The 24,792-nt window shown below is 47.0% G+C and overlaps 1 protein-coding gene across 2 annotated transcripts in view; it reads left to right on the forward strand.

The window, feature by feature from the left end:
• Nucleotides 1-24,792, forward strand: part of ENPP3 (ectonucleotide pyrophosphatase/phosphodiesterase 3) — a 352,328-nt gene that overhangs the window by 293,561 nt on the left and 33,975 nt on the right. For both annotated transcript variants that reach the window (XM_063917307.1, XM_063917306.1), the window contains exons 23-24: nucleotides 19,113-19,245; nucleotides 22,302-22,458. In XM_063917307.1, coding sequence (XP_063773377.1) covers nucleotides 19,113-19,245; nucleotides 22,302-22,458 — 290 coding nt within the window. The remainder of the gene's footprint in view (nucleotides 1-19,112; nucleotides 19,246-22,301; nucleotides 22,459-24,792) is intronic.

The following is a 24,792-nucleotide window of genomic DNA, read 5'->3' on the forward strand; positions in this document are numbered from 1 at the left end:
GGCGCCCCGGGCAGCAATGATAATACCTTGTTCTGGCTAAAAATACATCACATATAGCCCCTGGGGCTATATGGATGTATTTAACCCCTGCCAGGTCTCACAAACACCGGGAGAAGAGCCCGCCGAAATAGGGGGCGGGGCCTATCTCCTCAGCACACAGCGCCATTTTCCTGCACAGCTCCGCTGCGAGGAAGGCTCCCAGGACTCTCCCCTGCACTGCACTACAGAAACAGGGTAAAAAAAACAGAGAGGGGGGGCACTTTTTTGGCGATATTGATATATTAAGCTGCTATAAAGGAAACAACACTTCTGTAGGGTTGTTCCTATATATTTATAGCGCTTGGGTGTGTGCTGGCAAACTCTCCCTCTGTCTCCCCAAAGGGCTAGTGGGGTCCTGTCTTCGATAAGAGCATTCCCTGTGTGTCTGCTGTGTGTCGGTACGTGTGTGTCGACATGTATGAGGACGATGTTGGTGTGGAGGCAGAGCAATTGCCGGTAATGGTGATGTCACCCCCTAGGGAGTCGACACCGGAATGGATGGCTTTGTTTATGGAATTACGTGATAATGTCAGCACGTTACAAAAATCAGTTGACGACATGAGACGGCCGGCAAACCATTTAGTACCTGTCCAGGCGTCTCAGACACCGTCAGGGGCTGTAAAACGCCCTTTACCTCAGTCGGTCGACACAGACCCAGACACGGACACCGAATCTAGTGTCGACGGTGAAGAAACAAACGTATTTTCCAGTAGGGCCACACGTTATATGATCACGGCAATGAAGGAGGCTTTGCATATCTCTGATACTGCAAGTACCACAAAAAGGGGTATTATGTGGGGTCTGAAAAAACTACCTGTAGTTTTTCCTGAATCAGAGGAATTGAATGAAGTGTGTGATGAAGCGTGGGTTAACCCCGATAGAAAACTGCTAATTTCAAAGAAGTTATTGGCATTATATCCTTTCCCGCCAGAGGTTAGGGCGCGCTGGGAAACACCCCCTAGGGTGGATAAGGCACTCACACGCTTATCAAAACAAGTGGCGTTACCGTCTCCTGAAACGGCCGCCCTCAAGGATCCAGCTGATAGGAGGCTGGAAACTACCCTGAAAAGTATATACACTCATACTGGTGTTATACTGCGACCAGCCATCGCCTCAGCATGGATGTGCAGTGCTGGGGTGGTTTGGTCGGATTCCCTGACTGAAAATATTGATACCCTGGATAGGGATAGTATTTTATTGACTATAGAGCAATTAAAGGATGCTTTTCTTTATATGCGAGATGCTCAGAGGGATATTTGCACTCTGGCATCGAGAGTAAGTGTGATGTCCATATCTGCCAGAAGAAGTTTATGGACGCGACAGTGGTCAGGTGATGCGGATTCCAAACGGCATATGGAAGTATTGCCGTATAAAGGGGAGGAATTATTTGGGGTCGGTCTATCGGATTTGGTGGCCACGGCAACAGCCGGGAAATCCACCTTTTTACCTCAGGTCCCCTCCCAACAGAAAAAGACACCGTCTTTTCAGCCGCAGTCCTTTCGTTCCTATAAGAACAAGCGGGCAAAAGGACAGTCATATCTGCTCCGAGGCAAAGGAAAGGGTAAGAGAGTGCACCAAGCAGCTCCCTCCCAGGAGCAGAAGCCCTCCCCGGCTTCTGCAAAGCCCTCAGCATGACGTTGGGGCTTTACAAGCGGACTCAGGGGCGGTGGGGGGTCGACTCAAGAATTTCAGCGCACAGTGGGCTCACTCACAGGTGGACCCCTGGATCCTGCAGGTAGTATCTCAGGGTTACAGGTTGGAATTCGAGAAGTCTCCCCCTCGCCGGTTCCTAAAGTCTGCTCTGCCAACGTCTCCCTCAGACAGGGCGACGGTATTGGAAGCCATTCACAAGCTGTATTCTCAGCAGGTGATAGTCAAGGTACCCCTCCTACAACAGGGAAAGGGGTATTATTCCACACTATTTGTGGTAGCGAAGCCGGACGGCTCGGTAAGACCTATTCTAAATCTGAAATCTCTGAACCTGTACATACAAAAATTCAAGTTCAAGATGGAGTCACTCAGAGCAGTGATAGCGAATCTGGAAGAAGGGGACTTTATGGTGTCCCTGGACATCAAGGATGCTTACCTGCATGTCCCAATTTGCCCTTCACATCAAGGGTACCTCAGGTTCGTGGTGCAAAACTGTCATTATCAGTTTCAGACGCTGCCGTTTGGATTGTCCACGGCACCTCGGGTCTTTACCAAGGTAATGGCCGAAATGATGTTTCTTCTGCGAAGAAAAGGCGTATTAATTATCCCTTACTTGGACGATCTCCTGATAAGGGCAAGGTCCAGAGAACAGCTGGAGGACGTAGTAGCACTAACCCAAGTAGTGCTGCAACAGCACGGGTGGATTCTGAATTTTCCAAAATCTCAATTGACCCCGACGACACGTCTGCTGTTCCTGGGAATGATTCTGGACACGGTTCAGAAAAAGGTGTTTCTTCCGGAGGAGAAAGCCAGGGAGTTATCCGAACTTGTCAGGAACCTCCTAAAACCAGGAAAAGTGTCTGTGCATCAATGCACAAGAGTCCTGGGAAAAATGGTGGCTTCTTACGAAGCGATTCCATTCGGCAGATTCCACGCACGAACTTTTCAGTGGGATCTGCTGGACAAATGGTCCGGATCGCATCTGCAGATGCATCAGCGGATAACTTTGTCTCCACGGACAAGGGTGTCTCTTCTGTGGTGGTTGCAGAGTGCTCATCTGTTAGAGGGCCGCAGATTCGGCATACAGGACTGGGTCCTGGTGACCACGGATGCCAGTCTGAGAGGCTGGGGAGCGGTCACACAGGGAAGAAACTTCCAGGGAGTGTGGTCAAGCCTGGAGATGTCTCTTCACATAAATATACTGGAGCTAAGAGCGATTTACAATGCTCTAAGCCTGGCAAAACCCCTGCTTCAGGGTCAGCCGGTGTTGATCCAGTCGGACAACATCACGGCAGTCTCCCACGTAAACAGACAGGGCGGCACAAGAAGCAGGAGGGCAATGGCACGATCTACACCCGGGAGAGTGGGGACTTCATCCAGAAGTCTTCCACATGATTGTGAACCGTTGGGAAAAACCAAAGGTGGATATGATGGCGTCCCGCCTCAACAAAAAACTGGACAGGTATTGCGCCAGGTCAAGAGACCCTCAGGCAATAGCTGTGGACGCTCTGGTAACACCGTGGGTGTTCCAGTCAGTGTATGTGTTTCCTCCTCTGCCTCTCATACCAAAAGTACTGAGAATTATACGGCAAAGGGGAGTAAGAACGATACTCGTGGCTCCGGATTGGCCAAGAAGAACTTGGTACCCGGAACTTCAGGAGATGCTCACGGAAGATCCGTGGCCTCTACCTCTAAGACGGGACCTGCTTCAGCAGGGACCGTGTCTATTCCAAGACTTACCGCGGCTGCGTTTGACGGCATGGCGGTTGAACGCCGAATTCTAAGGGAAAAAGGCATTCCGGAAGAGGTCATCCCTACCCTGGTAAAAGCCAGGAAGGAGGTGACTGCACAACATTATCACCGCATTTGGAGAAAATATGTTGCGTGGTGTGAGGCCAGGAAGGCCCCGACGGAGGAATTTCAACTGGGTCGATTCCTACATTTCCTGCAAACAGGATTGTCTATGGGCCTCAAATTAGGGTCCATTAAGGTTCAAATTTCGGCCCTGTCGATTTTCTTCCAGAAAGAATTGGCTTCAGTTCCTGAAGTCCAGACTTTTGTAAAAGGAGTACTACATATACAGCCCCTGGTTGTGCCCCCAGTGGCTCCGTGGGATCTTAATGTAGTTTTGGATTTTCTCAAATCCCATTGGTTTGAGCCACTCAAATCGGTGGATTTGAAATATCTTACATGGAAAGTAACCATGCTACTGGCCCTGGCTTCAGCCAGGAGAGTGTCAGAATTGGCGGCTTTATCGTATAAAAGCCCATATCTGATTTTCCATTCGGACAGGGCAGAACTGCGGACGCGTCCTCAGTTTCTGCCTAAGGTGGTTTCAGCGTTTCACCTGAACCAGCCTATTGTGGTGCCTGCGGCTACTAGCGATTTGGAGGATTCCAAGTTGCTGGACGTTGTCAGGGCATTGAAAATATATATTTCAAGGACGGCTGGAGTCAGAAAATCTGACTCGCTGTTTATACTGTATGCACCCAACAAGCTGGGTGCTCCTGCTTCTAAGCAGACGATTGCTCGTTGGATTTGTAGCACAATTCAACTTGCACATTCTGTGGCAGGCCTGCCACAGCCTAAATCTATCAAGGCCCATTCCACAAGGAAGGTGGGCTCATCTTGGGCGGCTGCCCGAGGGGTCTCGGCATTACAACTCTGCCGAGCAGCTACGTGGTCGGGGGAGAACACGTTTGTAAAATTCTACAAATTTGATACCCTGGCTAAAGAGGACCTGGAGTTCTCTCATTCGGTGCTGCAGAGTCATCCGCACTCTCCCGCCCGTTTGGGAGCTTTGGTATAATCCCCATGGTCCTGACGGAGTCCCAGCATCCACTAGGACGTCAGAGAAAATAAGATTTTACTTACCGATAAATCTATTTCTCGTAGTCCGTAGTGGATGCTGGGCGCCCATCCCAAGTGCGGATTGTCTGCAATACTTGTACATAGTTATTGTTACAAAAAAATCGGGTTGTTATTGTTGTGAGCCGTCTGTTCAGAGGCTCCTACGTTTGTCATACTGTTAACTGGGTTCAGATCACAGGTTGTACGGTGTGATTGGTGTGGCTGGTATGAGTCTTACCCGGGATTCAAAATCTTTCCTTATTGTGTACGCTCGTCCGGGCACAGTATCCTAACTGAGGCTTGGAGGAGGGTCATAGGGGGAGGAGCCAGTGCACACCACCTAGTCCTAAAGCTTTTATTTTTATGCCCTGTCTCCTGCGGAGCCGCTAATCCCCATGGTCCTGACGGAGTCCCAGCATCCACTACGGACTACGAGAAATAGATTTATCGGTAAGTAAAATCTTATTATTTATCTGACCTGGCACCTACACATTTACTTGCAAGTGTGCTGAGGCTCTTTTCGTGGAAATTTATATATATATATATATATATATATAGTATACTAGGTGATTCATCATGCCATACGGGCGCTTTTCACACCGCTGTATATATATATATATATATATATATATATATATATAATTGAGGATTAATGCATATGAGAATACCATGCTTAAACGAGTGCATCTTAAATAATGGATTGAATATTCAGAGCTGGGAATAAAGTAAAACCAAAAGTAGCAACTTTGCACCACCATGTTGCACTGTAGGAAGAGCAGAATAGATTTAGAGGGGGTATTTATCAAAGCTTGGAAAAAGATAAAATTGTGAGAAGATAAAGTACCAATCAATCAACTCCTGTAATTTTTTCAAACACAACCTGTAATATGGAAGGCAGAAGTTGATTGGTACTTTAGCTCTCACAATGTTATCTCTCTCCAAGCTTTGATAAATCCCCTCCTTTGAGTTTAGAGGGGCATGTAATAGCTGAACCCAAAAATGCAGGGTACAATTAAAGCTGTTTGGGTGTGTAAGCTGCATGCTAAAGCAGCTAATAATCTCTCTGCATACAAATAAATAAAAAATGTATATTCACCTCTTTCTTTGCAAAATGGTTTTTCCAGGTGTGAAGTTACTTCTTTTTTTTTCTTATTTGTTCCCAATTCCTACTGTAAGTGAAATATCTTAAGAGACAAGTACATGCAGATACACTTGTTTATTTAGATTTAATTGGCTTTCATAAGGTAAGCTTTCATATGGGGCTTAAATATGGGGATGGAGTTTCCCTGGCAAATTCCCCCTTCAACAGGAGAACATTCAGGTAAGGGGCACAATGTTAAAAGGCTTCACATTAACTAAAGTAGACAACAGTAGTGAATCATACACATATACAGTGTATCATAGAATATATATATATATATATATATATATATATAGTATTTGTATTCGGCACTCATGAAATAAACATCACAGTCAGCTTGCCCGGTGCCCTCTAAATCAACTTTGCAGGTTGAAGATATAAGCACAATGAAGCAGCACTCCAGGACTTAATTCAAATAAACGGGTCCAGTCTCCCGATTTTGATGTGCAACGTTTCAGTTTTAATCACAAACCTTCATCAGGCATATACATACAACAGAAAAAGTCTTACCTATATAACAAATGAAATCACCAGGTGCAGTGCAGTCCAGGAAGCCCCAGAGTTAGACTTCCGCTGATGTCATGCAGCATGGGTTAATTGCGTAACAAGAGAGTGTTAACCCTTCACCACACTACAGACATGGAAATTAATGAATGACGTTTAATATTCAAACGATACTTTGTAAATACAATGATCATCCACAGGATAAAATGCAACAAGTTATATCAAAGATTATATATGAGTATAGCAATCGGGGCGATTATACAACACCACATCACAATTGATTTAAATGGTTAACCAGGGGGAATCAATTAGATCAATGATTGAAACCAACGTGTAGGGGTGGTCTTCACTATGCTGACTGACGGGATCCCGGCGCGCAGTATACCGGTGCCAGAATCCCGACAGCCGGCATACCGACACTTATTCTCCCTCGTGGGGTTCCACGACCCCCCTGGAGGGAGAATAAAATAGCGTGGCGCGCGTAGCGTGGCGAGCGTCATTCATTCTTTGATATAACTTGTTGCATTTTATCCTGTGGATGATCATTGTATTTACAAAGTATCGTTTGAATATTAAACGTCATTCATTAATTTCCATGTCTGTAGTGTGGTGAAGGGTTAACACTCTCTTGTTACGCAATTAACCCATGCTGCATGACATCAGCGGAAGTCTAACTCTGGGGCTTCCTGGACTGCACTGCACCTGGTGATTTCATTTGTTATATAGGTATAGGTTATATAGGTAAGACTTTTTCTGTTGTATGTATATGCCTGACGAAGGTTTGTGATTAAAACCGAAACGTTGCACATCAAAATCGGGAGACTGGACCCGTTTATTTGAATTAAGTCCTGGAGTGCTGCTTCATTGTGCTTATATATTTTTTGGGGGTTTTTCACTTTTCAAGTTCTCACTGTACATGGGTATTCTTACCTGAGGAAAAGGCTTGATGCCTTGAAACGTCGTAAGCCTGCCATGTCTTTTTATTGCTATGAACACGTTTGTCCTGTTTGCACCATGATCTGAATACAAGCTTTAACAAAGACCTTGGAGTGCCGCCTCTTTTCCTTTGCCGCACACACCTGAGCCACAGGTGGGGAAGGATATGCTACTCTATGATTTCCAGGAGGGCACCCAGGCATTTATTCTGCTATATTGAGTGCCGAATGTGTTCATCAGTATCAGTATATATATATATATTACAAATTAGTGTCGCTGTTTTTACTTGCGTGTGCACAATGCAAATGCTGCGCATGCACAGTCGTTCAATAATCGGCGGGATTGCGATTCGCAAATTTTACAATTCTTACCGAATGAGGTCCTGAACTCAGATTTAAAAACTAAAAGCCTAATTCAGACCTGATCGCAGCAGCAAATTTGTTAGCTAATGGGCAAAACCATGGAGGTCATTCCGAGTTGTTCGCTCGCAAGGCGATTTTAGCAGAGTTGCTCACGCTAAGCCGCCGCCTACTGGGAGTGAATCTTAGCTTCTTAAAATTGCGAACGACGTATTCGCAATATTGCGATTACAAACTTCTTAGCAGTTTCAGAGTAGCTTCAGACTTACTCGGCATCTGCGATCAGTTCAGTGCTTGTCGTTCCTGGTTTGACGTCACAAACACACCCAGCGTTCGCCCAGACACTCCTCTGTTTCTCCAGCCACTCCCGCGTTTTTTCCGGAAACGGTAGCGTTTTTTCCCACACGCCCATAAAACGGCCTGTTTTCGCCCAGTAACACCCATTTCCTGTCAATCACACTACAATCGCCTGAGCGAAGAAAAAGCCGTGAGTAAAAATCCAAACTTCATAGCAAATTTACTTGGCGCAGTCGCAGTGCGGACATTGCGCATGCGCACTAAGCGGAAAAACGCTGCGATGCGAAGAAATTTTCCGAGCGAACGACTCGGAATGACCTCCCATGTGCAGTGCAGGGGGGGCAGATGTAACATGTGCAAAGAAAGTTAGATTTGGGTGGGGTGTGTGGAAACTGAAATCTAAATTGTAGTGTAAAAATAAAGCAGCCAGTATTTACCCTGCACAGAAACAAAATAACCCACCCAAATCTAACTCTCTCTGCACATGTTATATCTGCCCCACCTGCACTGCACATGGTTTTGCCCATTAGAGAAAGATTTTGCTTTTGCGATTAATAATAATATCATACATCTTGACTCCTCTACGAATTGATCCTGTGTCTGTCGGCTAGCAAATTCATCAAATAATCGCTGAAGTTTGAAAACTTAAAACCTTAAAACTTGATATAGTCTAAATTCAAGCCGAATGAACAGGTTCTTCCATGTAAGAGACAGTTTGAACAAATGGTTTTGAATCATATTTGCCTATCCTCACACATCCTGCAGGAGACTCCCAGTTCACTGCGGAGTCTCCTGCTGTCATGGAAAAATGAAATAATGCCCCTAGATCCCCAACTGCCCAGCTGGGAAGACAGAAACTGCATGCGCGTGTCAGGATGTGATGGAGGTGGAGCTTGGATGAGAGTACGCCATAGACTCCTCGGGATTTCAGTGATCCTTTCCTGTAAAGCACAGTACAGCACATAGGGGGTGATTCAGACCTGATCGTAGATGTGCTAAATTTTAGAGATGTGCACTTGAAATTTTACGGGTTTTGTGTTTTGGTTTTGGGTTCGGTTCCGCGGCCGTGTTTTGGGTTCGACCGCGTTTTGGCAAAACCTCACCGAATTTTTTTTGTCGGATTCGGGTGTTTTTTTCAAAAAACCCTAAAAAACAGCTTAAATCATAGAATTTGGGGGTCATTTTGATCCCAAAGTATTATTAACCTCAAAAACCATAATTTCCACTCATTTTCAGTCTATTCTGAATACCTCACACCTCACAATATTATTTTTAGTCCTAAAATTTGCACCGAGGTAGCTGTGTGAGTTAGATAAGCGACCCTAGTGGCCGACACAAACACCGGGCCCATCTAGGAGTGGCACTGCAGTGTCACGCAGGATGGCCCTTCCAAAAAACACTCCCCAAACAGCACATGACGCAAAGAAAAAAAGAGGCGCAATGAGGTAGCTGTGTGAGTAAGATAAGCGACCCTAGTGGCCGACACAAACACCTGGCCCATCTAGGAGTGGCACTGCAGTGTCACGCAGGATGGCCCTTCCAAAAAACACTCCCCAAACAGCACATGACGCAAAGAAAAAAAGAGGCGCAATGAGGTAGCTGTGTGAGTAAGATAAGCGACCCTAGTGGCCGACACAAACACCGGGCCCATCTAGGAGTGGCACTGCAGTGTCACGCAGGATGGCCCTTCCAAAAAACACTCCCCAAACAGCACATGACGCAAAGAAAAAAAGAGGCGCAATGAGGTAGCTGTGTGAGTAAGATAAGCGACCCTAGTGGCCGACACAAACACCGGGCCCATCTAGGAGTGGCACTGCAGTGTCACGCAGGATGGCCCTTCCAAAAAACACTCCCCAAACAGCACATGACGCAAAGAAAAATTAAAGAAAAAAGAGGTGCAAGATGGAATTGTCCTTGGGCCCTCCCACCCACCCTTATGTTGTATAAACAGGACATGCACACTTTAACCAACCCATCATTTCAGTGACAGGGTCTGCCACACGACTGTGACTGAAATGACGGGTTGGTTTGGACCCCCACCGAAAAAGAAGCAATTAATCTCTCCTTGCACAAACTGGCTCTACAGAGGCAAGATGTCCACCTCATCATCATCCTCCGATATATCACCGTGTACATCCCCCTCCTCACAGATTATCAATTCGTCCCCACTGGAATCCACCATCTCAGCTCCCTGTGTACTTTGTGGAGGCAATTGCTGCTGGTCAATGTCTCCACGGAGGAATTGATTATAATTCATTTTAATGAACATCATCTTCTCCACATTTTCTGGAAGTAACCTCGTACGCCGATTGCTGACAAGGTGAGCGGCGGCACTAAACACTCTTTCGGAGTACACACTTGTGGGAGGGCAACTTAGGTAGAATAAAGCCAGTTTGTGCAAGGGCCTCCAAATTGCCTCTTTTTCCTGCCAGTATAAGTACGGACTGTGTGACGTGCCTACTTGGATGCGGTCACTCATATAATCCTCCACCATTCTTTCAATGGGGAGAGAATCATATGCAGTGACAGTAGACGACATGTCCGTAATCGTTGACAGGTCCTTCAGTCCGGACCAGATGTCAGCATCAGCAGTCGCTCCAGACTGCCCTGCATCACCACCAGCGGGTGGGCTCGGAATTCTGAGCCTTTTCCTTGCACCCCCAGTTGCGGGAGAATGTGAAGGAGGAGATGTTGGCAGGTCGCGTTCCGCTTGACTTGACAATTTTCTCACCAGCAGGTCTTTGAACCCCAGCAGACTTGTGTCTGCCGGAAAGAGAGATCCAAGGTAGGTTTTAAATCTAGGATCGAGCACGGTGGCCAAAATGTAGTGCTCTGATTTCAACAGATTGACCACCCGTGAATCCTTGTTAAGCGAATTAAGGGCTCCATCCACAAGTCCCACATCCCTAGCGGAATCGCTCCGTGTTAGCTCCTCCTTCAATGTCTCCAGCTTCTTCTGCAAAAGCCTGATGAGGGGAATGACCTGACTCAGGCTGGCAGTGTCTGAACTGACTTCACGTGTGGCAAGTTCAAAGGGCAGCAGAACCTTGCACAACGTTGAAATCATTCTCCACTGCGCTTGAGACAGGTGCATTCCACCTCCTATATCGTGCTGAATTGTATAGGCTTGAATGGCCTTTTGCTGCTCCTCCAACCTCTGAAGCATATATAGGGTTGAATTCCACCTCGTTACCACTTCTTGCTTCAGATGATGGCAGGGCAGGTTCAGGCGTTTTTGGTGTTGCTCCAGTCTTCTGTACGTGGTGCCTGTACGCCGAAAGTGTCCCGCAATTCTTCTGGCCACCGACAGCATCTCTTGCACGCCCCTGTCGTTTTTTAAATAATTCTGCACCACCAAATTCAAGGTATGTGCAAAACATGGGACGTGCTGGAATTTGCCCATATTTAATGCACACACAATATTGCTGGCGTTGTCCGATGCCACAAATCCACAGGAGAGTCCAATTGGGGTAAGCCATTCCGCGATGATCTTCCTCAGTTGCCGTAAGAGGTTTCCAGCTGTGTGCGTATTCTGGAAACCGGTGATAAAAAGCGTAGCCTGCCTAGGAAAGAGTTGGCGTTTGCGAGATGCTGCTACTGGTGCCGCCGCTGCTGTTCTTGCGGCGGGAGTCCATACATCTACCCAGTGGGCTGTCACAGTCATATAGTCCTGACCCTGCCCTGCTCCACTTGTCCACATGTCCGTGGTTAAGTGGACATTGGGTACAGCTGCATTTTTTAGGACACTGGTGACTCTTTTTCTGAGGTCTGTGTACATTTTCGGTATCGCCTGCCTAGAGAAATGGAACCTAGATGGTATTTGGTACCGGGGACACAGTACCTCCAACAAGTCTCTAGTTGGCTCTGCAGTAATGATGGATACCGGAACCACGTTTCTCACCACCCAGGATGCCAAGGCCTCAGTTATCCGCTTTGCAGCAGGATGACTGCTGTGATATTTCATCTTCCTCGCAAAGGACTGTTGGACAGTCAATTGCTTGGTGGAAGTAGTAAAAGTGGTCTTACGATTTCCCCTCTGGGATGACCATCGACTCCCAGCAGCAACAGCAGCGCCAGCAGCAGTAGGCGTTACACGCAAGGATGCATCGGAGGAATCCCAGGCAGGAGAGGAATCGTCAGAATTGCCAGTGACATGGCCTGCAGGACTATTGGCATTCCTGGGGAAGGAGGAAATTGACACTGAGGGAGTTGGTGGGGTGGTTTGCGTGAGCTTGGTTACAAGAGGAAGGGATTTACTGGTCAGTGGACTGCTTCCGCTGTCGCCCAAAGTTTTTGAACTTGTCACTGACTTATTATGAATGCGCTGCAGGTGACGTATAAGGGAGGATGTTCCGAGGTGGTTAACGTCCTTACCCCTACTTATTACAGCTTGACAAAGGCAACACACGGCTTGACAAATGTTGTCCGCATTTCTGTTGAAATACTTCCACACCGAAGAGCTGATTTTTTTGGTATTTTCACCAGGCATGTCAACGGCCATATTCCTCCCACGGACAACAGGTGTCTCCCCGGGTGCCTGACTTAAACAAACCACCTCACCATCAGAATCCTCCTTGTCAATTTCCTCCCCAGCGCCAGCAACACCCATATCCTCCTCATCCTGGTGTACTTCAACACTGACATCTTCAATCTGACTATCAGGAACTGGACTGCGGGTGCTCCTTCCAGCACTTGCAGGGGGCGTGCAAATGGTGGACGGCGCATGCTCTTCACGTCCAGTGTTGGGAAGGTCAGGCATCGCAACCGACACAATTGGACTCTCGTGGTGGATTTGGGATTTCGAAGAACGCACAGTTCTTTGCGGTGCTTTTGCCAGCTTGAGTCTTTTCATTTTTCTAGCGAGAGGCTGAGTGCTTCCATCCTCATGTGAAGCTGAACCACTAGCCATGAACATAGGCCAGGGCCTCAGCCGTTCCTTGCCACTCCGTGTGGTAAATGGCATATTGGCAAGTTTACGCTTCTCCTCCGACAATTTTATTTTAGATTTTGGAGTCCTTTTTTTACTGATATTTGGTGTTTTGGATTTTACATGCTCTGTACTATGACATTGGGCATCGGCCTTGGCAGACGACGTTGCTGGCATTTCATCGTCTCGGCCATGACTAGTGGCAGCAGCTTCAGCACGAGGTGGAAGTGGATCTTGATCTTTCCCTAATTTTGGAACCTCAACATTTTTGTTCTCCATATTTTAATAGGCACAACTAAAAGGCACCTCAGGTAAACAATGGAGATGGATGGATACTAGTATACTTATGGATGGACGAGCGACTGCCGACACAGAGGTAGCTACAGCCGTGGACTACCGTACTGTGTCTGCTGCTAATATAGACTGGATGATAATGAGATGAAATCAATATATATTATATCACACTAGTACTGCAGCCGGACAGGTAGATATATTTATTATGTAATGACTGATGACGGACCTGCTGGACACAGTCAGCTCAGCAGCACCGCAGACTGCTACAGTAAGCTACTATAGTAGTATGTATAAAGAAGAAAGAAAAAAAAAACCACGGGTAGGTGGTATACAATTATGGATGGACGAGCGACTGCCGACACAGAGGTAGCTACAGCCGTGGACTACCGTACTGTGTCTGCTGCTAATATAGACTGGATGATAATGAGATGAAATCAATATATATATATATATATATATAATATCACTAGTACTGCAGCCGGACAGGTATATATATTTATTATGTAATGACTGATGACGGACCTGCTGGACACTGTCAGCTCAGCAGCACCGCAGACTGCTACAGTAAGCTACTATAGTAGTATGTATAAAGAAGAAAGAAAAAAAAACCACGGGTAGGTGGTATACAATTATGGATGGACGAGCGACTGCCGACACAGAGGTAGCTACAGCCGTGGACTACCGTACTGTGTCTGCTGCTAATATAGACTGGATGATAATGAGATGAAATCAATATATATATATATAATATCACTAGTACTGCAGCCGGACAGGTATATATATTTATTATGTAATGACTGATGACGGACCTGCTGGACACTGTCAGCTCAGCAGCACCGCAGACTGCTACAGTAAGCTACTATAGTAGTATGTATAAAGAAGAAAGAAAAAAAAAAACCACGGGTAGGTGGTATACAATTATGGATGGACGAGCGACTGCCGACACAGAGGTAGCTACAGCCGTGGACTACCGTACTGTGTCTGCTGCTAATATAGACTGGATGATAATGAGATGAAATCAATATATATATATATATAATATCACTAGTACTGCAGCCGGACAGGTATATATATTTATTATGTAATGACTGATGACGGACCTGCTGGACACAGTCAGCTCAGCAGCACCGCAGACTGCTACAGTAAGCTACTATAGTAGTATGTATAAAGAAGAAAGAAAAAAAAAAACCACGGGTAGGTGGTATACAATATTATATATATATATATTATATACAATTATATATATATATATATATATATATATTAAACTGGTGGTGACTGGTGGTCAGGTCACTGGTCACACTATCAGCAACTTGCAAGTAGTACTCCTAAGCAGACAATCACAATATATATTATACTGGTGGTCAGTGTGGTCACAATGGCAGTGTGGCACTCTGGCAGCAAAAGTGTGCACTGTACGTTATATGTACTCCTGAGTCCTGCTCTCAGACTCTAACTGCTCCCCACTGTCAGTGTCTCCCCCACAAGTCAGATAATATACAGTCACACTATCTATCACTTCAGCAAGTAACTAGTACTCCTCCTAATGCTCCCCAAAATTACTACTGTGTCTCTCTCTACTGTCTCACTCTCTTCTCTATAAACGGAGAGGACGCCAGCCACGTCCTCTTCCTATGAATCTCAATGCACGTGTGAAAATGGCGGCGACGCGCGGCTCCTTATATAGAATCCGAGTCTCGCGATAGAATCCGAGCCTCGCGAGAATCCGACAGCGGGATGATGACGTTCGGGCGCGCTCGGGTTAACCGAGCAAGGCGGGAAGATCCGAGTCGCTCGGACCCGTGTAAAAAAACATGAAGTTCGGGCGGGTTCGTATTCCGAGGAACCGAACCCGCTCATCCCTACTAAATTTAGCACATTTACGATCAACTTCCCTGACATGCGGGGGGATGCCCAGCACATGGCTAGTCCGCCCCGCATGTCTGCCCTACCCCATCGTACAAGTAGAAAAGCATTGCACAGCGGCAGTGCTTTTGTACTGTAGGAATAGCTCCCAGCCGCCGGCCTGCCCCCCTCCCGCCTGTCAATCAGGCAGAGGCGATCTCAGGGCTAAGACAGCCGTTGGTTGTCTGCCATGCGCCAGCGCACTGCAGCTCCAGCGCATGCGCACTTCAGACCCATGATCTCTACTCTTCACTGCCACGTGAGCAGGCAAGGCTGTGCGAGTGGAGAGAGTCAGAGGCTCAGAGCTGCAGCAGTTTTCCTGTGTGATCTTTGAGTTAGTGTGAGATCAGCTGCATTACCTGTACAGATCTATATTTTGCGGTGTCTGTTCCTGTGAGCATCTATGTAAATTAGGCGTAAAGCTTTCCTCCAATCTTTTTAACATATTATCATACCTCCCAACATGACCCTCTCCAGGAGGGACACAATGCTCTGCTCCTGACTTTTCTCTTAATTGATAATTGCCGGCACCTGATTTGAACAGGTTAATGGATAAGAAAGGTGTTTCAGCACAGGTGCTGGCAATCATAAATTAATAGGGAAGTCCAGAAGCAGAGCATTGTGTCCCTCCTGGAAAGGGTCATGTTGGGAGGTATGCAAATAAGTTCATCCTACGGCTACAACATATGTCCGTACCAAGCATTTGGTGCCTTGAGTGTGATTAGCTGGTACAAAACACAATCTGAATATGAGATGTATAGTAGTAATGTAAAGTCACTGGTGTTAAAATGCATGTTATGATGGTAGCTTGCCTATAATGGCTATAATGTTATGGAACACATTAACATACCTCCCAACATGACCCACTCCAGGAGGGACACAATGCTCTGTTTCTGGACTTCCCTCTTAATGTATGATTGCCGGCACTTGTTTTGAACAGGTTAATGGATAACAAAGGTGTTTCAGCACAGGTGATGGCAATCATATATTAAGAGGGAAGTCCAGAAGCAGAGCATTCTGTCCCTCCTGGAGAGGGTCATGTTGGGAGGTATGTATTATGTATCTGCATGTTCCAGAGGCCTTAATGTCCCTGCTTTCCCCTTCGACTCCCTACTCCTCCTCCTACTATCTAAAGGCCTGGCATGGCATACCCCCACAACAGTGCGCTGCGCTACACTAGGCGCATACTGTACCATTACCCACTATAATCTCCCTGAAACTAGTTTTCAAAAGTATGTTTTGTATGGTAACGGTGAACACACACTTCAGACTCTAGAACAGTAATGTTCCTTGTTAAATGTTACAATGGAGTCATTTAAGCTTCAGTAAGCAGCATTTCATATTTTATTTTAAGAAAATCAAACTTGGAACTGTAATTCAGCTGTGGCAGTCAAACCCAATTAAACTATCACACAAATCATGTTTGTACCACAAAGAGTTTGAGCCCTTTGAACTGATCAAACTCAGTTGAATTTTGAACCTATTTAAATATGTTCAGCAGCTGCAATGGCTAACACAGTAACACACTTTAAAGCAAAAACAAACAAGAAGATGGTACGTATTAAATATAGGTAAATGCTGGAAACTTTTCCGTAGAATTGAGTGGATCGTGCCAGAGCAGAGAGATAAGGTTAATATTTTGGCTGATGCGGTTGGGAATACTGATTTCTAGAGACACAAGGGAAAAGGTCAGGATTGTAATATTTAATTTTACAAAGGATAACATCAAGCATGATGCTTTTGTACATGGTTCAGCAGTATAGACATACTGTATGGCTGGGAATATTCTCTCTGCAATCTCTGTCCTTCTACTACCCCTAGTATTGGTGGTCATTCCGAGTTGTTCGCTCGTTGCCGTTTTTCGCAACAGAGCGATTAGGTAGAAAATGTGCATGCGCATGGTACGCAGCACGCATGCGCTAAGTAATTTAACACAAAGCTTTGTAGATTTACACAAGCACGAGCGACGTTTTTCCAACGCTCGAGTGATCGTAGTGTGATTGACAGGAAGTGGGTGTTTCTGGGCGGCCACTCTGTGTTTTCAGGGAGTGTGCTAAAAAACGCAGGCGTGCCAGCTAAAAAGGCAGGAGTGGCTGGAAAAACGGGGGAGTGGCTAGCCAAACGCAGGGCGTGTGTGTGACGTCAAACCAGGAACTAAACGGACTGAGCTGATCGCAGAGTAGGTCTGGAGCTACTCAGAAACTGCAGGGAATTATTTAGTAGCAGTTCTGCTAATCTTTCGTTCGCTATTCTGCTAAGCTAAGATACACTCCCAGAGGGCTGTGGCCTAGCGTTTGCAATGCTGCTAAAAGCAGCTAGCGAGCGAACAACTCGGAATGACCACCATTGTGGTGCATGCAGCTGGTATATGTGGCACAGAGAGAGATAGCAGCCTATAGCAGGGCCGGCTCTACCATTAGGCAGCTTTAGGCGGCTGCCTATGGGCGCCAGCTCCTGGAGGGTGCCATTGAATTCATTTAGCAAAAAATTGAGGGATGTCTCTGTATGCGGCCTCTTCCGTTTACACTGCGCTGGCTGCTGCTGAGGGTCTAATCAGGTGCAGCTACCACTATCAGGCTGTACCACAGTGTCTCAGCGCTTCCTCTGCTATGTGCCGACATGAGTAGCATCAAGTCATATGAGGCGGATGTAACTATGGCTCCCGAGGGGTGACCCCACGCCTGCTTCTCATAGCCTTGATGCACCTCCTGCAGGGGGGTTGCAGGTTAGGGGGCACTAGGTTGAAGCTTTGTCTAGGGTGCATAGAGACCTTGCACCGGCCCTGGCCTATAGGCCCACAGATGCAACACTAAAGGCCCATACACACTGGGACATTTTGAGCTCAAAGTAGCTCACTTTTGGCATTTTGAGCTACTTTGAGCTCAAACTCGGCCAGTGTGTATGGCGCGCCATGAGCGGTGAGCACTGATGCGTGCTCCCGCATCATCACTGGCCGCTGCCGTCCGTCGGGCTGTTTGAGCAGCCGAGTGAATCACTTTCCACAGTCTCCTACTGTGGAAAGTGCTTCGACCCCCGTGAACATTGCTGGGCACAGGGGAAATAGCTCGGTGTGTATGCACTGAGCTATTTACCTGCCAGCTATATTCACTATCATCGCTGTGCATACACGCAAAAATGCCAAGTGTGTATGCACCTTAAGACCAGTGGGTACATTTAGTAAAGATCTATTTTAAATCAAAACGATTGTCAAAAATTGTCTGTAAGCAAATGTGTGTTTTAGACCCTGGAACACAACATTGATGTTGATCTATTTAAATCGATTTAAAATCGACAAACATTGGCCCTCATTCCGAGTTGATCGGTCGCAAGGCGAATTTAGCAGAGTTACACACGCTAAGCCGCCGCCTACTGGGAGTGTATCTTAGCATCTTAAAATTGCGACCGATGTATTCGCAATATTGCGCTCACAAACTACTTAGCAGTTTTAGAGTAGCTCCAGACTTACTCTGCCTGTGCGATCAGTTCAGTGCTTGTCGTTCCTGGTTTGACGTCACAAACACACCCAGCGTTCGCCCAACCACTCCCCCGTTTCTCCGGCCACTCCTGCGTTTTTTCCGGAAACGGTAGCGTTTTCAGCCACACTCCCATAAAACGGCCTGTTTCCGCCCAGTAACACCCATTTCCTGTCAATCACATTACGATCGCCGGAGCGATGAAAAAGCCGTGAGTAAAAATACTATCTTCATAGCAAAGATACTTGGCGCAGTCGCAGTGCGAATATTGCGCATGCGCACTAAGCGGAATTTCACTGCGATGCGATGAAAAATACCGAGCGAACGACTCGGAATGAGGGCCATTGATCTTTAGCAAATTTATCCCCTGAAATAAGTTACAGTCGGTTTATAAAAAAAAAAATAATAATTGTGGAAATAATTTCTCACTGAAATGTGTTCCTGCCTGTTGATGCTTCCTGGCCTGTGAATAATGTCTTCTGGCATGAGCTCTTAACCATGTTCTGGTTTACATTATTACTGTGACCACAGCTAATTGTTGTGTGTTCATTAAATACAAAACATTGTTTATTTATTTATTTATTTATTTATATATACATTGCTTCTGTATTTTACTGATTCAAATAAACAAGTCTTTAAAACATGACAACTTTCTTTTGGAGAGCGGTGATATAAAAGTTAATACATTATTTTTTATTTGGGACGGTTCCCTAATGTTCTGTCTTTGGCTTGTTAAGGAATCTGGAACTACTTGAACAATGTCTTGCTGCTTCAGTATGCTTCAGAAAGAAATGGACTAAATGTGATTACTGGACCAGTTTTTGATTACAACTATGATGGACATGTTGATGAACCTAACCAAATCCAACTGTAAGTTTACTACAAACTGTAATAACTAAATATGGGTCTAATGCACGCCAGCTTATAATAGCTGGGTTTTCAAATTCAACAGATCTGACAGCAGTAGCCAGGGTGTTACGATCCTGATGCTCAGGACAGGGGAGATCTTATGTAGTGAGTCCTGAGCACCAAGATGGAATGCTGGGATTGGGAGATGGGAAGGAAATAGCCCCTAGCACCCTACCTCCGTTGTCTTACCCGTGTTATCAATTCACGCCTGAACGACTATGGTTTCTTGGGCCCATGGCAGCCGCGTTTGAAGGGCGGATTAGGTCTGCCCAACTCCGATGCCCCCTCAGGTCTTAAAGAGAGACAAGGCGTGAACTGAGACAGGGTAATAACAAGGGGACCTCTAACTGAAACAACCACGCTAGGGGCTATAAACTACCTAAAAACTAAACGTATGTGCGGCACGCCGCCAAAGGAAAAGAACTACAAAGAAACCACTGTCCACTCCCCTACACGGCACCGCCGAGTTCCGGGGAGGACAGTGAAAGCGGAAACCTCCGCAAATGCACCAATTCACAGTAAAGTAAACACTAAGCGGCATAGGCCGCAACACGCGGCAGAAGCCGCTACTCACGAAACCGGGCAAGAACCCCAGATGACAAACAGGTTCGCAAGGACTTAGAAGGATTCCCAGGACCGGCTTCGGACCTCCAAAGTACCAAAGGGCAGGGAGCAAGATCCACCAAACACGGCTGACAGGAACAGAGTTCTGCAAGGCAGGAACAGCATACAAGAAGCTATCACCGGCGGGGCTGCAGTGTGCTGGCTCACATAAAAAGGCCCTGCTGGCCAATAACAGGAGGGCCAGCAGGACCAGCCCCCAGACCCTAATTACTAGTTGCCGTGCAGCTGCCCTGCTGCACGAGCAACCTAATTAACTATTCTTAGCAACGGGGAACGCGGTCCACCTGTGGCGTCCCCGTTGCTATGCACCCGGCGGCCCTGCACGCACGGCGTCCTGCGTTGCCAGGGACCCGGCGGCTATCGTGCGCACGGCGTCCTGGCGTTGCTAGGCGCCGTGCGGGGGACAGGGAAGGAGAGAGACGCGGCGGCCGTGACCGCTGCTCAGTCAGGGCACGGCCGAAGACCGCCGCGCCTAACACAGGGATGGACTGGGATCACAATTCGACCCTGGCATCCGTGAACGCTCATCATGGGGGGCGCACACACGGCAGAGGGTTGCACGGGCAAGGCATATGGGGGGGTGACACAAGTCAAGGGGAAGTGAACTCACAGCACGCCACCATTTTGGGGGGCATGCCAGAGAGAAGTACAGTGTTAAAAATGACCAGTGACAGGAAATAGACCACCTCCTACATTTGACGTCGGCAGCACGTAGCCCATGAAGTACGTGTCATGCACTGGCTTGGTGGCTATATAAGGTGTGCGGTAGGCCATGTGCACACATATCACTCGTTGCTGTCATGGGTAAAAGGGGCGATTTATCTGAGTTGCAAAAAGGGATGATTATCGGCTTTCTGGCCAAGGGTGAAACAGTGTGGTTTGTGAACTGTTTGCATGCAGCTGCGTTGACCGTGTATCGTGACTGGACAACGGCACCACTGCGAATATCAGACGTGGAAACTGCGGCGGACCACACTCCATTGATGTGAGAGGTGATAAACAGCTACGAAGTTGCATGAGGGCCAACCAACACTCTACGGTGGAGCAGCTCATTGTCAAAATAAACCTGGGGGCTACCAGCTGTGTGTCTAAATTGACAGTTCAGCCTATCTAGCTGCTGTCCATGTTGCACACGGCGGTTACTATGACTATTAGCTGGTGGCATTAATAATGTGACTCGACCGTGTCTAATTTTATACAATGTACTTGATAAATTTTATTTCAATGCTAATTGGTTGCCATGGGAACTTCTCCACTGGCTCACTTCTCCACTCTTTTCACTGCTTTATGAATAGACTCCAGTATGACAAATTGAGCACTGCACAGGTAATAGCTCATTGCACCTTCATGTTACCTCATCTTGCACTTTAAAGAGCTGGGAGCACATTGGTGTGGATGCTGACTTGAACACAAGTTGGCCATAATTTCTCCCACATTGTGTGCTCAGAACCAAATATGTATATTTGCCATTATGCTGAGGCCGGACACTTAGGGCCCCATTTATCAACAATACATAACCTGTTTAGCACTCACTAAAGGGGTTATGTCCTACATTCAGGATTCATCAAATAGCTGTAAACTAAGTTTACCACTGTTTGCCTCATACCACTCTTGCTATTTAGAGATGGCGCAAGTAGTTTGGTCCCCATTTTTTGGCAATGGGGACCCATCGCTGCCTTTTCGGCTTCAGTGAAGCCTTCCGTGCAATGCTGGGTCCCCGTTGGGTGAGGGAGTCATGCACATGCACATGGCTCGGCAGCCCGTCACTGGCAGTGTTTGGCTGCTGGTAGCAGAGAGGACACCGCTCAGGAGGGAGACAATGCTGGACCTCGCCAGAGATGTAAGTAATGCTAAATACCCGCTGCATATTCATTAGAATCACAATGATACTAAATGAAATATGCCACTGGTATAAAGAGTCATTGATAAATGGGGCCCTAGGTTTCATAGTTGTCATTACGATCAGTGCACATATACGCCCTATCCCTATGTGTGTAACTCTGCACAACCAGCAATTCCATATACACAACATCACTAAATATAACCTGCATGTGAATGCCATGTTATGACCCAGTTATGCCCCATTTAGCCACAAGTAGAGATGCAACAGTGTTGTGCAGGACTAAGCAGTACCCATAGCTGTGCACATTTGGGGCACCTGAACATGCACAGTGTGAAACACGCAAAGTACTGTACATCCATAAAACCAAATTGCCTCATTCCGTATGACAATGAATCCATGACTATGTTACATGTACTTATGCCATGTGCTATACTGTGCCATGATGTTATGTGCTATACTGTGACAGGTAGTTTCCATTTACTTTCCTTAATCATTTAGCATCTTCATCACCATTTTATTTGTTTAACACATTTTCACCTCTTTGATGCAGTTATGTTGAAGGAACCAGGATTCCTATCCCTACTCATTACTTTATGGTGTTGACCAGCTGCAAAAATACTGCAGAGACTCCAGTGAGTTGCACGGGCAATCTCGATGTCTTGTCTTTCATCATTCCTCATAGATCGGACAACAGTGAAAGCTGTGCAGTAAGTATTCTGCAGCCAGGTGGCTGATCATACAAATAATGGATTGCTCCTAGTAAACTGCGATACCAGTAATTGCAACAAAAGAAAACATCTTATTAAATTGCAAACCAATGTAAAGTATGTATTGTCTTTTCCAGTGGCGGAACTAGCGAGCGGTGGGCCCAGGTGCGACAAAATGCTTTGGGCGCCCCCCTCATCCCATTCAAGTCCACCCCCTCACCCCTGGAGAGGATCTGGTGAGGGGAACCTGCTCAGGGCCAGAGAAATAGATACCTAGCAACAGTGCCGTAACTAGACATTTTAGCACTGTGTGCAAGAAACGGCATCGGAGCCCCCCCGCATGCAAAACAGAGGCAGTGCGCGTCGTAGGCGCGCGCAAAAATACATAGTGGCGTGGCTTCGTGGGGAAGGGGTGTGGCCACAAAATAATACCAATTCATAAAACGGTGCACAGTAGTCTCCATTATTCAAATTACGCCGCACAGTAGCGCCACTACACCAGGTAGAGACCCCTTTACACCTTACGGCAGACAGATTCCTCTTTTTACACATTACAGCAGACAGCGTCCCCTTTTTACACATTACGGCAGACAGCGTCCACCTTTTTACACATAACGGCAGACAGTGTCCCTTTTTACACATAGTGGCAGACAGCGTACACTTTTTACACATAACGGCAGACAGCGTGCCCTTGTTAAACATAGCGGCAGACAGCGTGCCCTTGTTACACATAGCGGCAGACAGCGTACACTTTTTACACATAACGACAGACAGCGTGCCCTTTTTTACATATAACGGCAGACAGCGTGCCCTTGTTACACATTACGGCAGACAGCGTGCCCTTTTTACACATCACGGCAGACAGATACCCCTTTTTACACATTGCGTCAGGCAGATTCCCCCTTTTTACACATTGCGGCAGACAGCGTCCCCTTTTTACACATCACGGCAGACAGATTCCCCCTTTTTACACATCACGTCAGGCAGATTCCCCCTTTTTACACATCACGTCAGGCAGATTCCCCCTTTTTACACATTGCGGCAGACAGTCCCCCTTTTTACACATTGCAGCAGGCAGATTCCCCCTTTTTACACATTGCGGCAGACAGTCCCCCTTTTTACACATTGCGGCAAAGATTCCCCCTTTTTACACATTGCGGCAGACAGATTCCCCCTTTTTACACATTGCGGCAGACAGTCCCCCTTTTTGCACATGGAAAGACAAGAAAGAAAGACAAAGGCCCTCATTCCGAGTTGTTCGCTCGTTGCCGAATTTCGCTATATTGCGATTAGTCGCTTACTGCGCATGCGCAATGTTCGCAGAGCGCATGCGCTTAGTTATTTTACTCAAAAGTTAGGTATTTTACTCACAGCATTACGAGGATTTTTCTTCGTTCTGGTGATCGGAGTGTGATTGACAGGAAGTGGGTGTTTCTGGGCAGAAACTGGCCGTTTTATGGGTGTGTGTGAAAAAACGCTGCCGTTTCTGGGAAAAACGCGGGAGTGGCTGGAGAAACGGGGGAGTGCCTGGGCGAACGCTGGGTGTGTTTGTGACGTCAAACCAGGAACGAAACTGACTGAACTGATCGCAGTGGCAGAGTAAGTGTCGAGCTATTCAGAAACTGCTAAGAAATTTCTAATCGCAATTTTGCGAATCTTTCGTTCGCAATTCTGCTAAGCTAAGATACACTCCCAGAGGGCGGCGGCTTAGCGTGTGCAATGCTGCTAAAAGCAGCTAGCGAGCGAACAACTCGGAATGAGGGCCCAAGAAAGAAAGAAAGAAAGAAAGAACGAAAGAAAGAACGACAGAAAGAAAGAAAGAAAGAATTATACTTACCCTCTCCGCTGGCTCAGGCTCCTCGGTGCAGCTTCTGACTATTCCCGGGCAAGAGAGAAGGAGGAGGGGGGAGGTGGGGGAGGGAGCCGCAGCAGCGCTGTGTTATTGGTTGAGGCGCTGCTGCTGCTGTCCCTCTGCTTCACTATAGGCTGTTCTCGGAAGACAGCCTATAGTGAAGCAGAGGGGCAGCAGCAGCAGCGCCTCAACCAATGAAACAGCGCTGCTGCGGCTCCCTCCTCCACCTCCCTCCTTCTCCTTCTCCCCCGTACTGCTGCGCTCCTCTCCTCTCTGTCCGGGCGGCTGTGTGCTGCGGGCAGCGGTTGCCCGCAGCACACAGCGGCATGTAATGAGTCAGTTTGACTCATTACATGCTTTGGGCCCCTGGACAGTGGCGGGCCCCAGTGCAACGCACTGGTTGCACTGGCGGTAGTTCCGCCTCTGGTCTTTTTGTATAGTTATATTTCACATATATTATTGGGCATTTGGAAAATAATGCA

Source organism: Pseudophryne corroboree, chromosome 4 (genome assembly GCF_028390025.1).
Source record: "Pseudophryne corroboree isolate aPseCor3 chromosome 4, aPseCor3.hap2, whole genome shotgun sequence".
NCBI lineage: Eukaryota > Metazoa > Chordata > Amphibia > Anura > Myobatrachidae > Pseudophryne > Pseudophryne corroboree.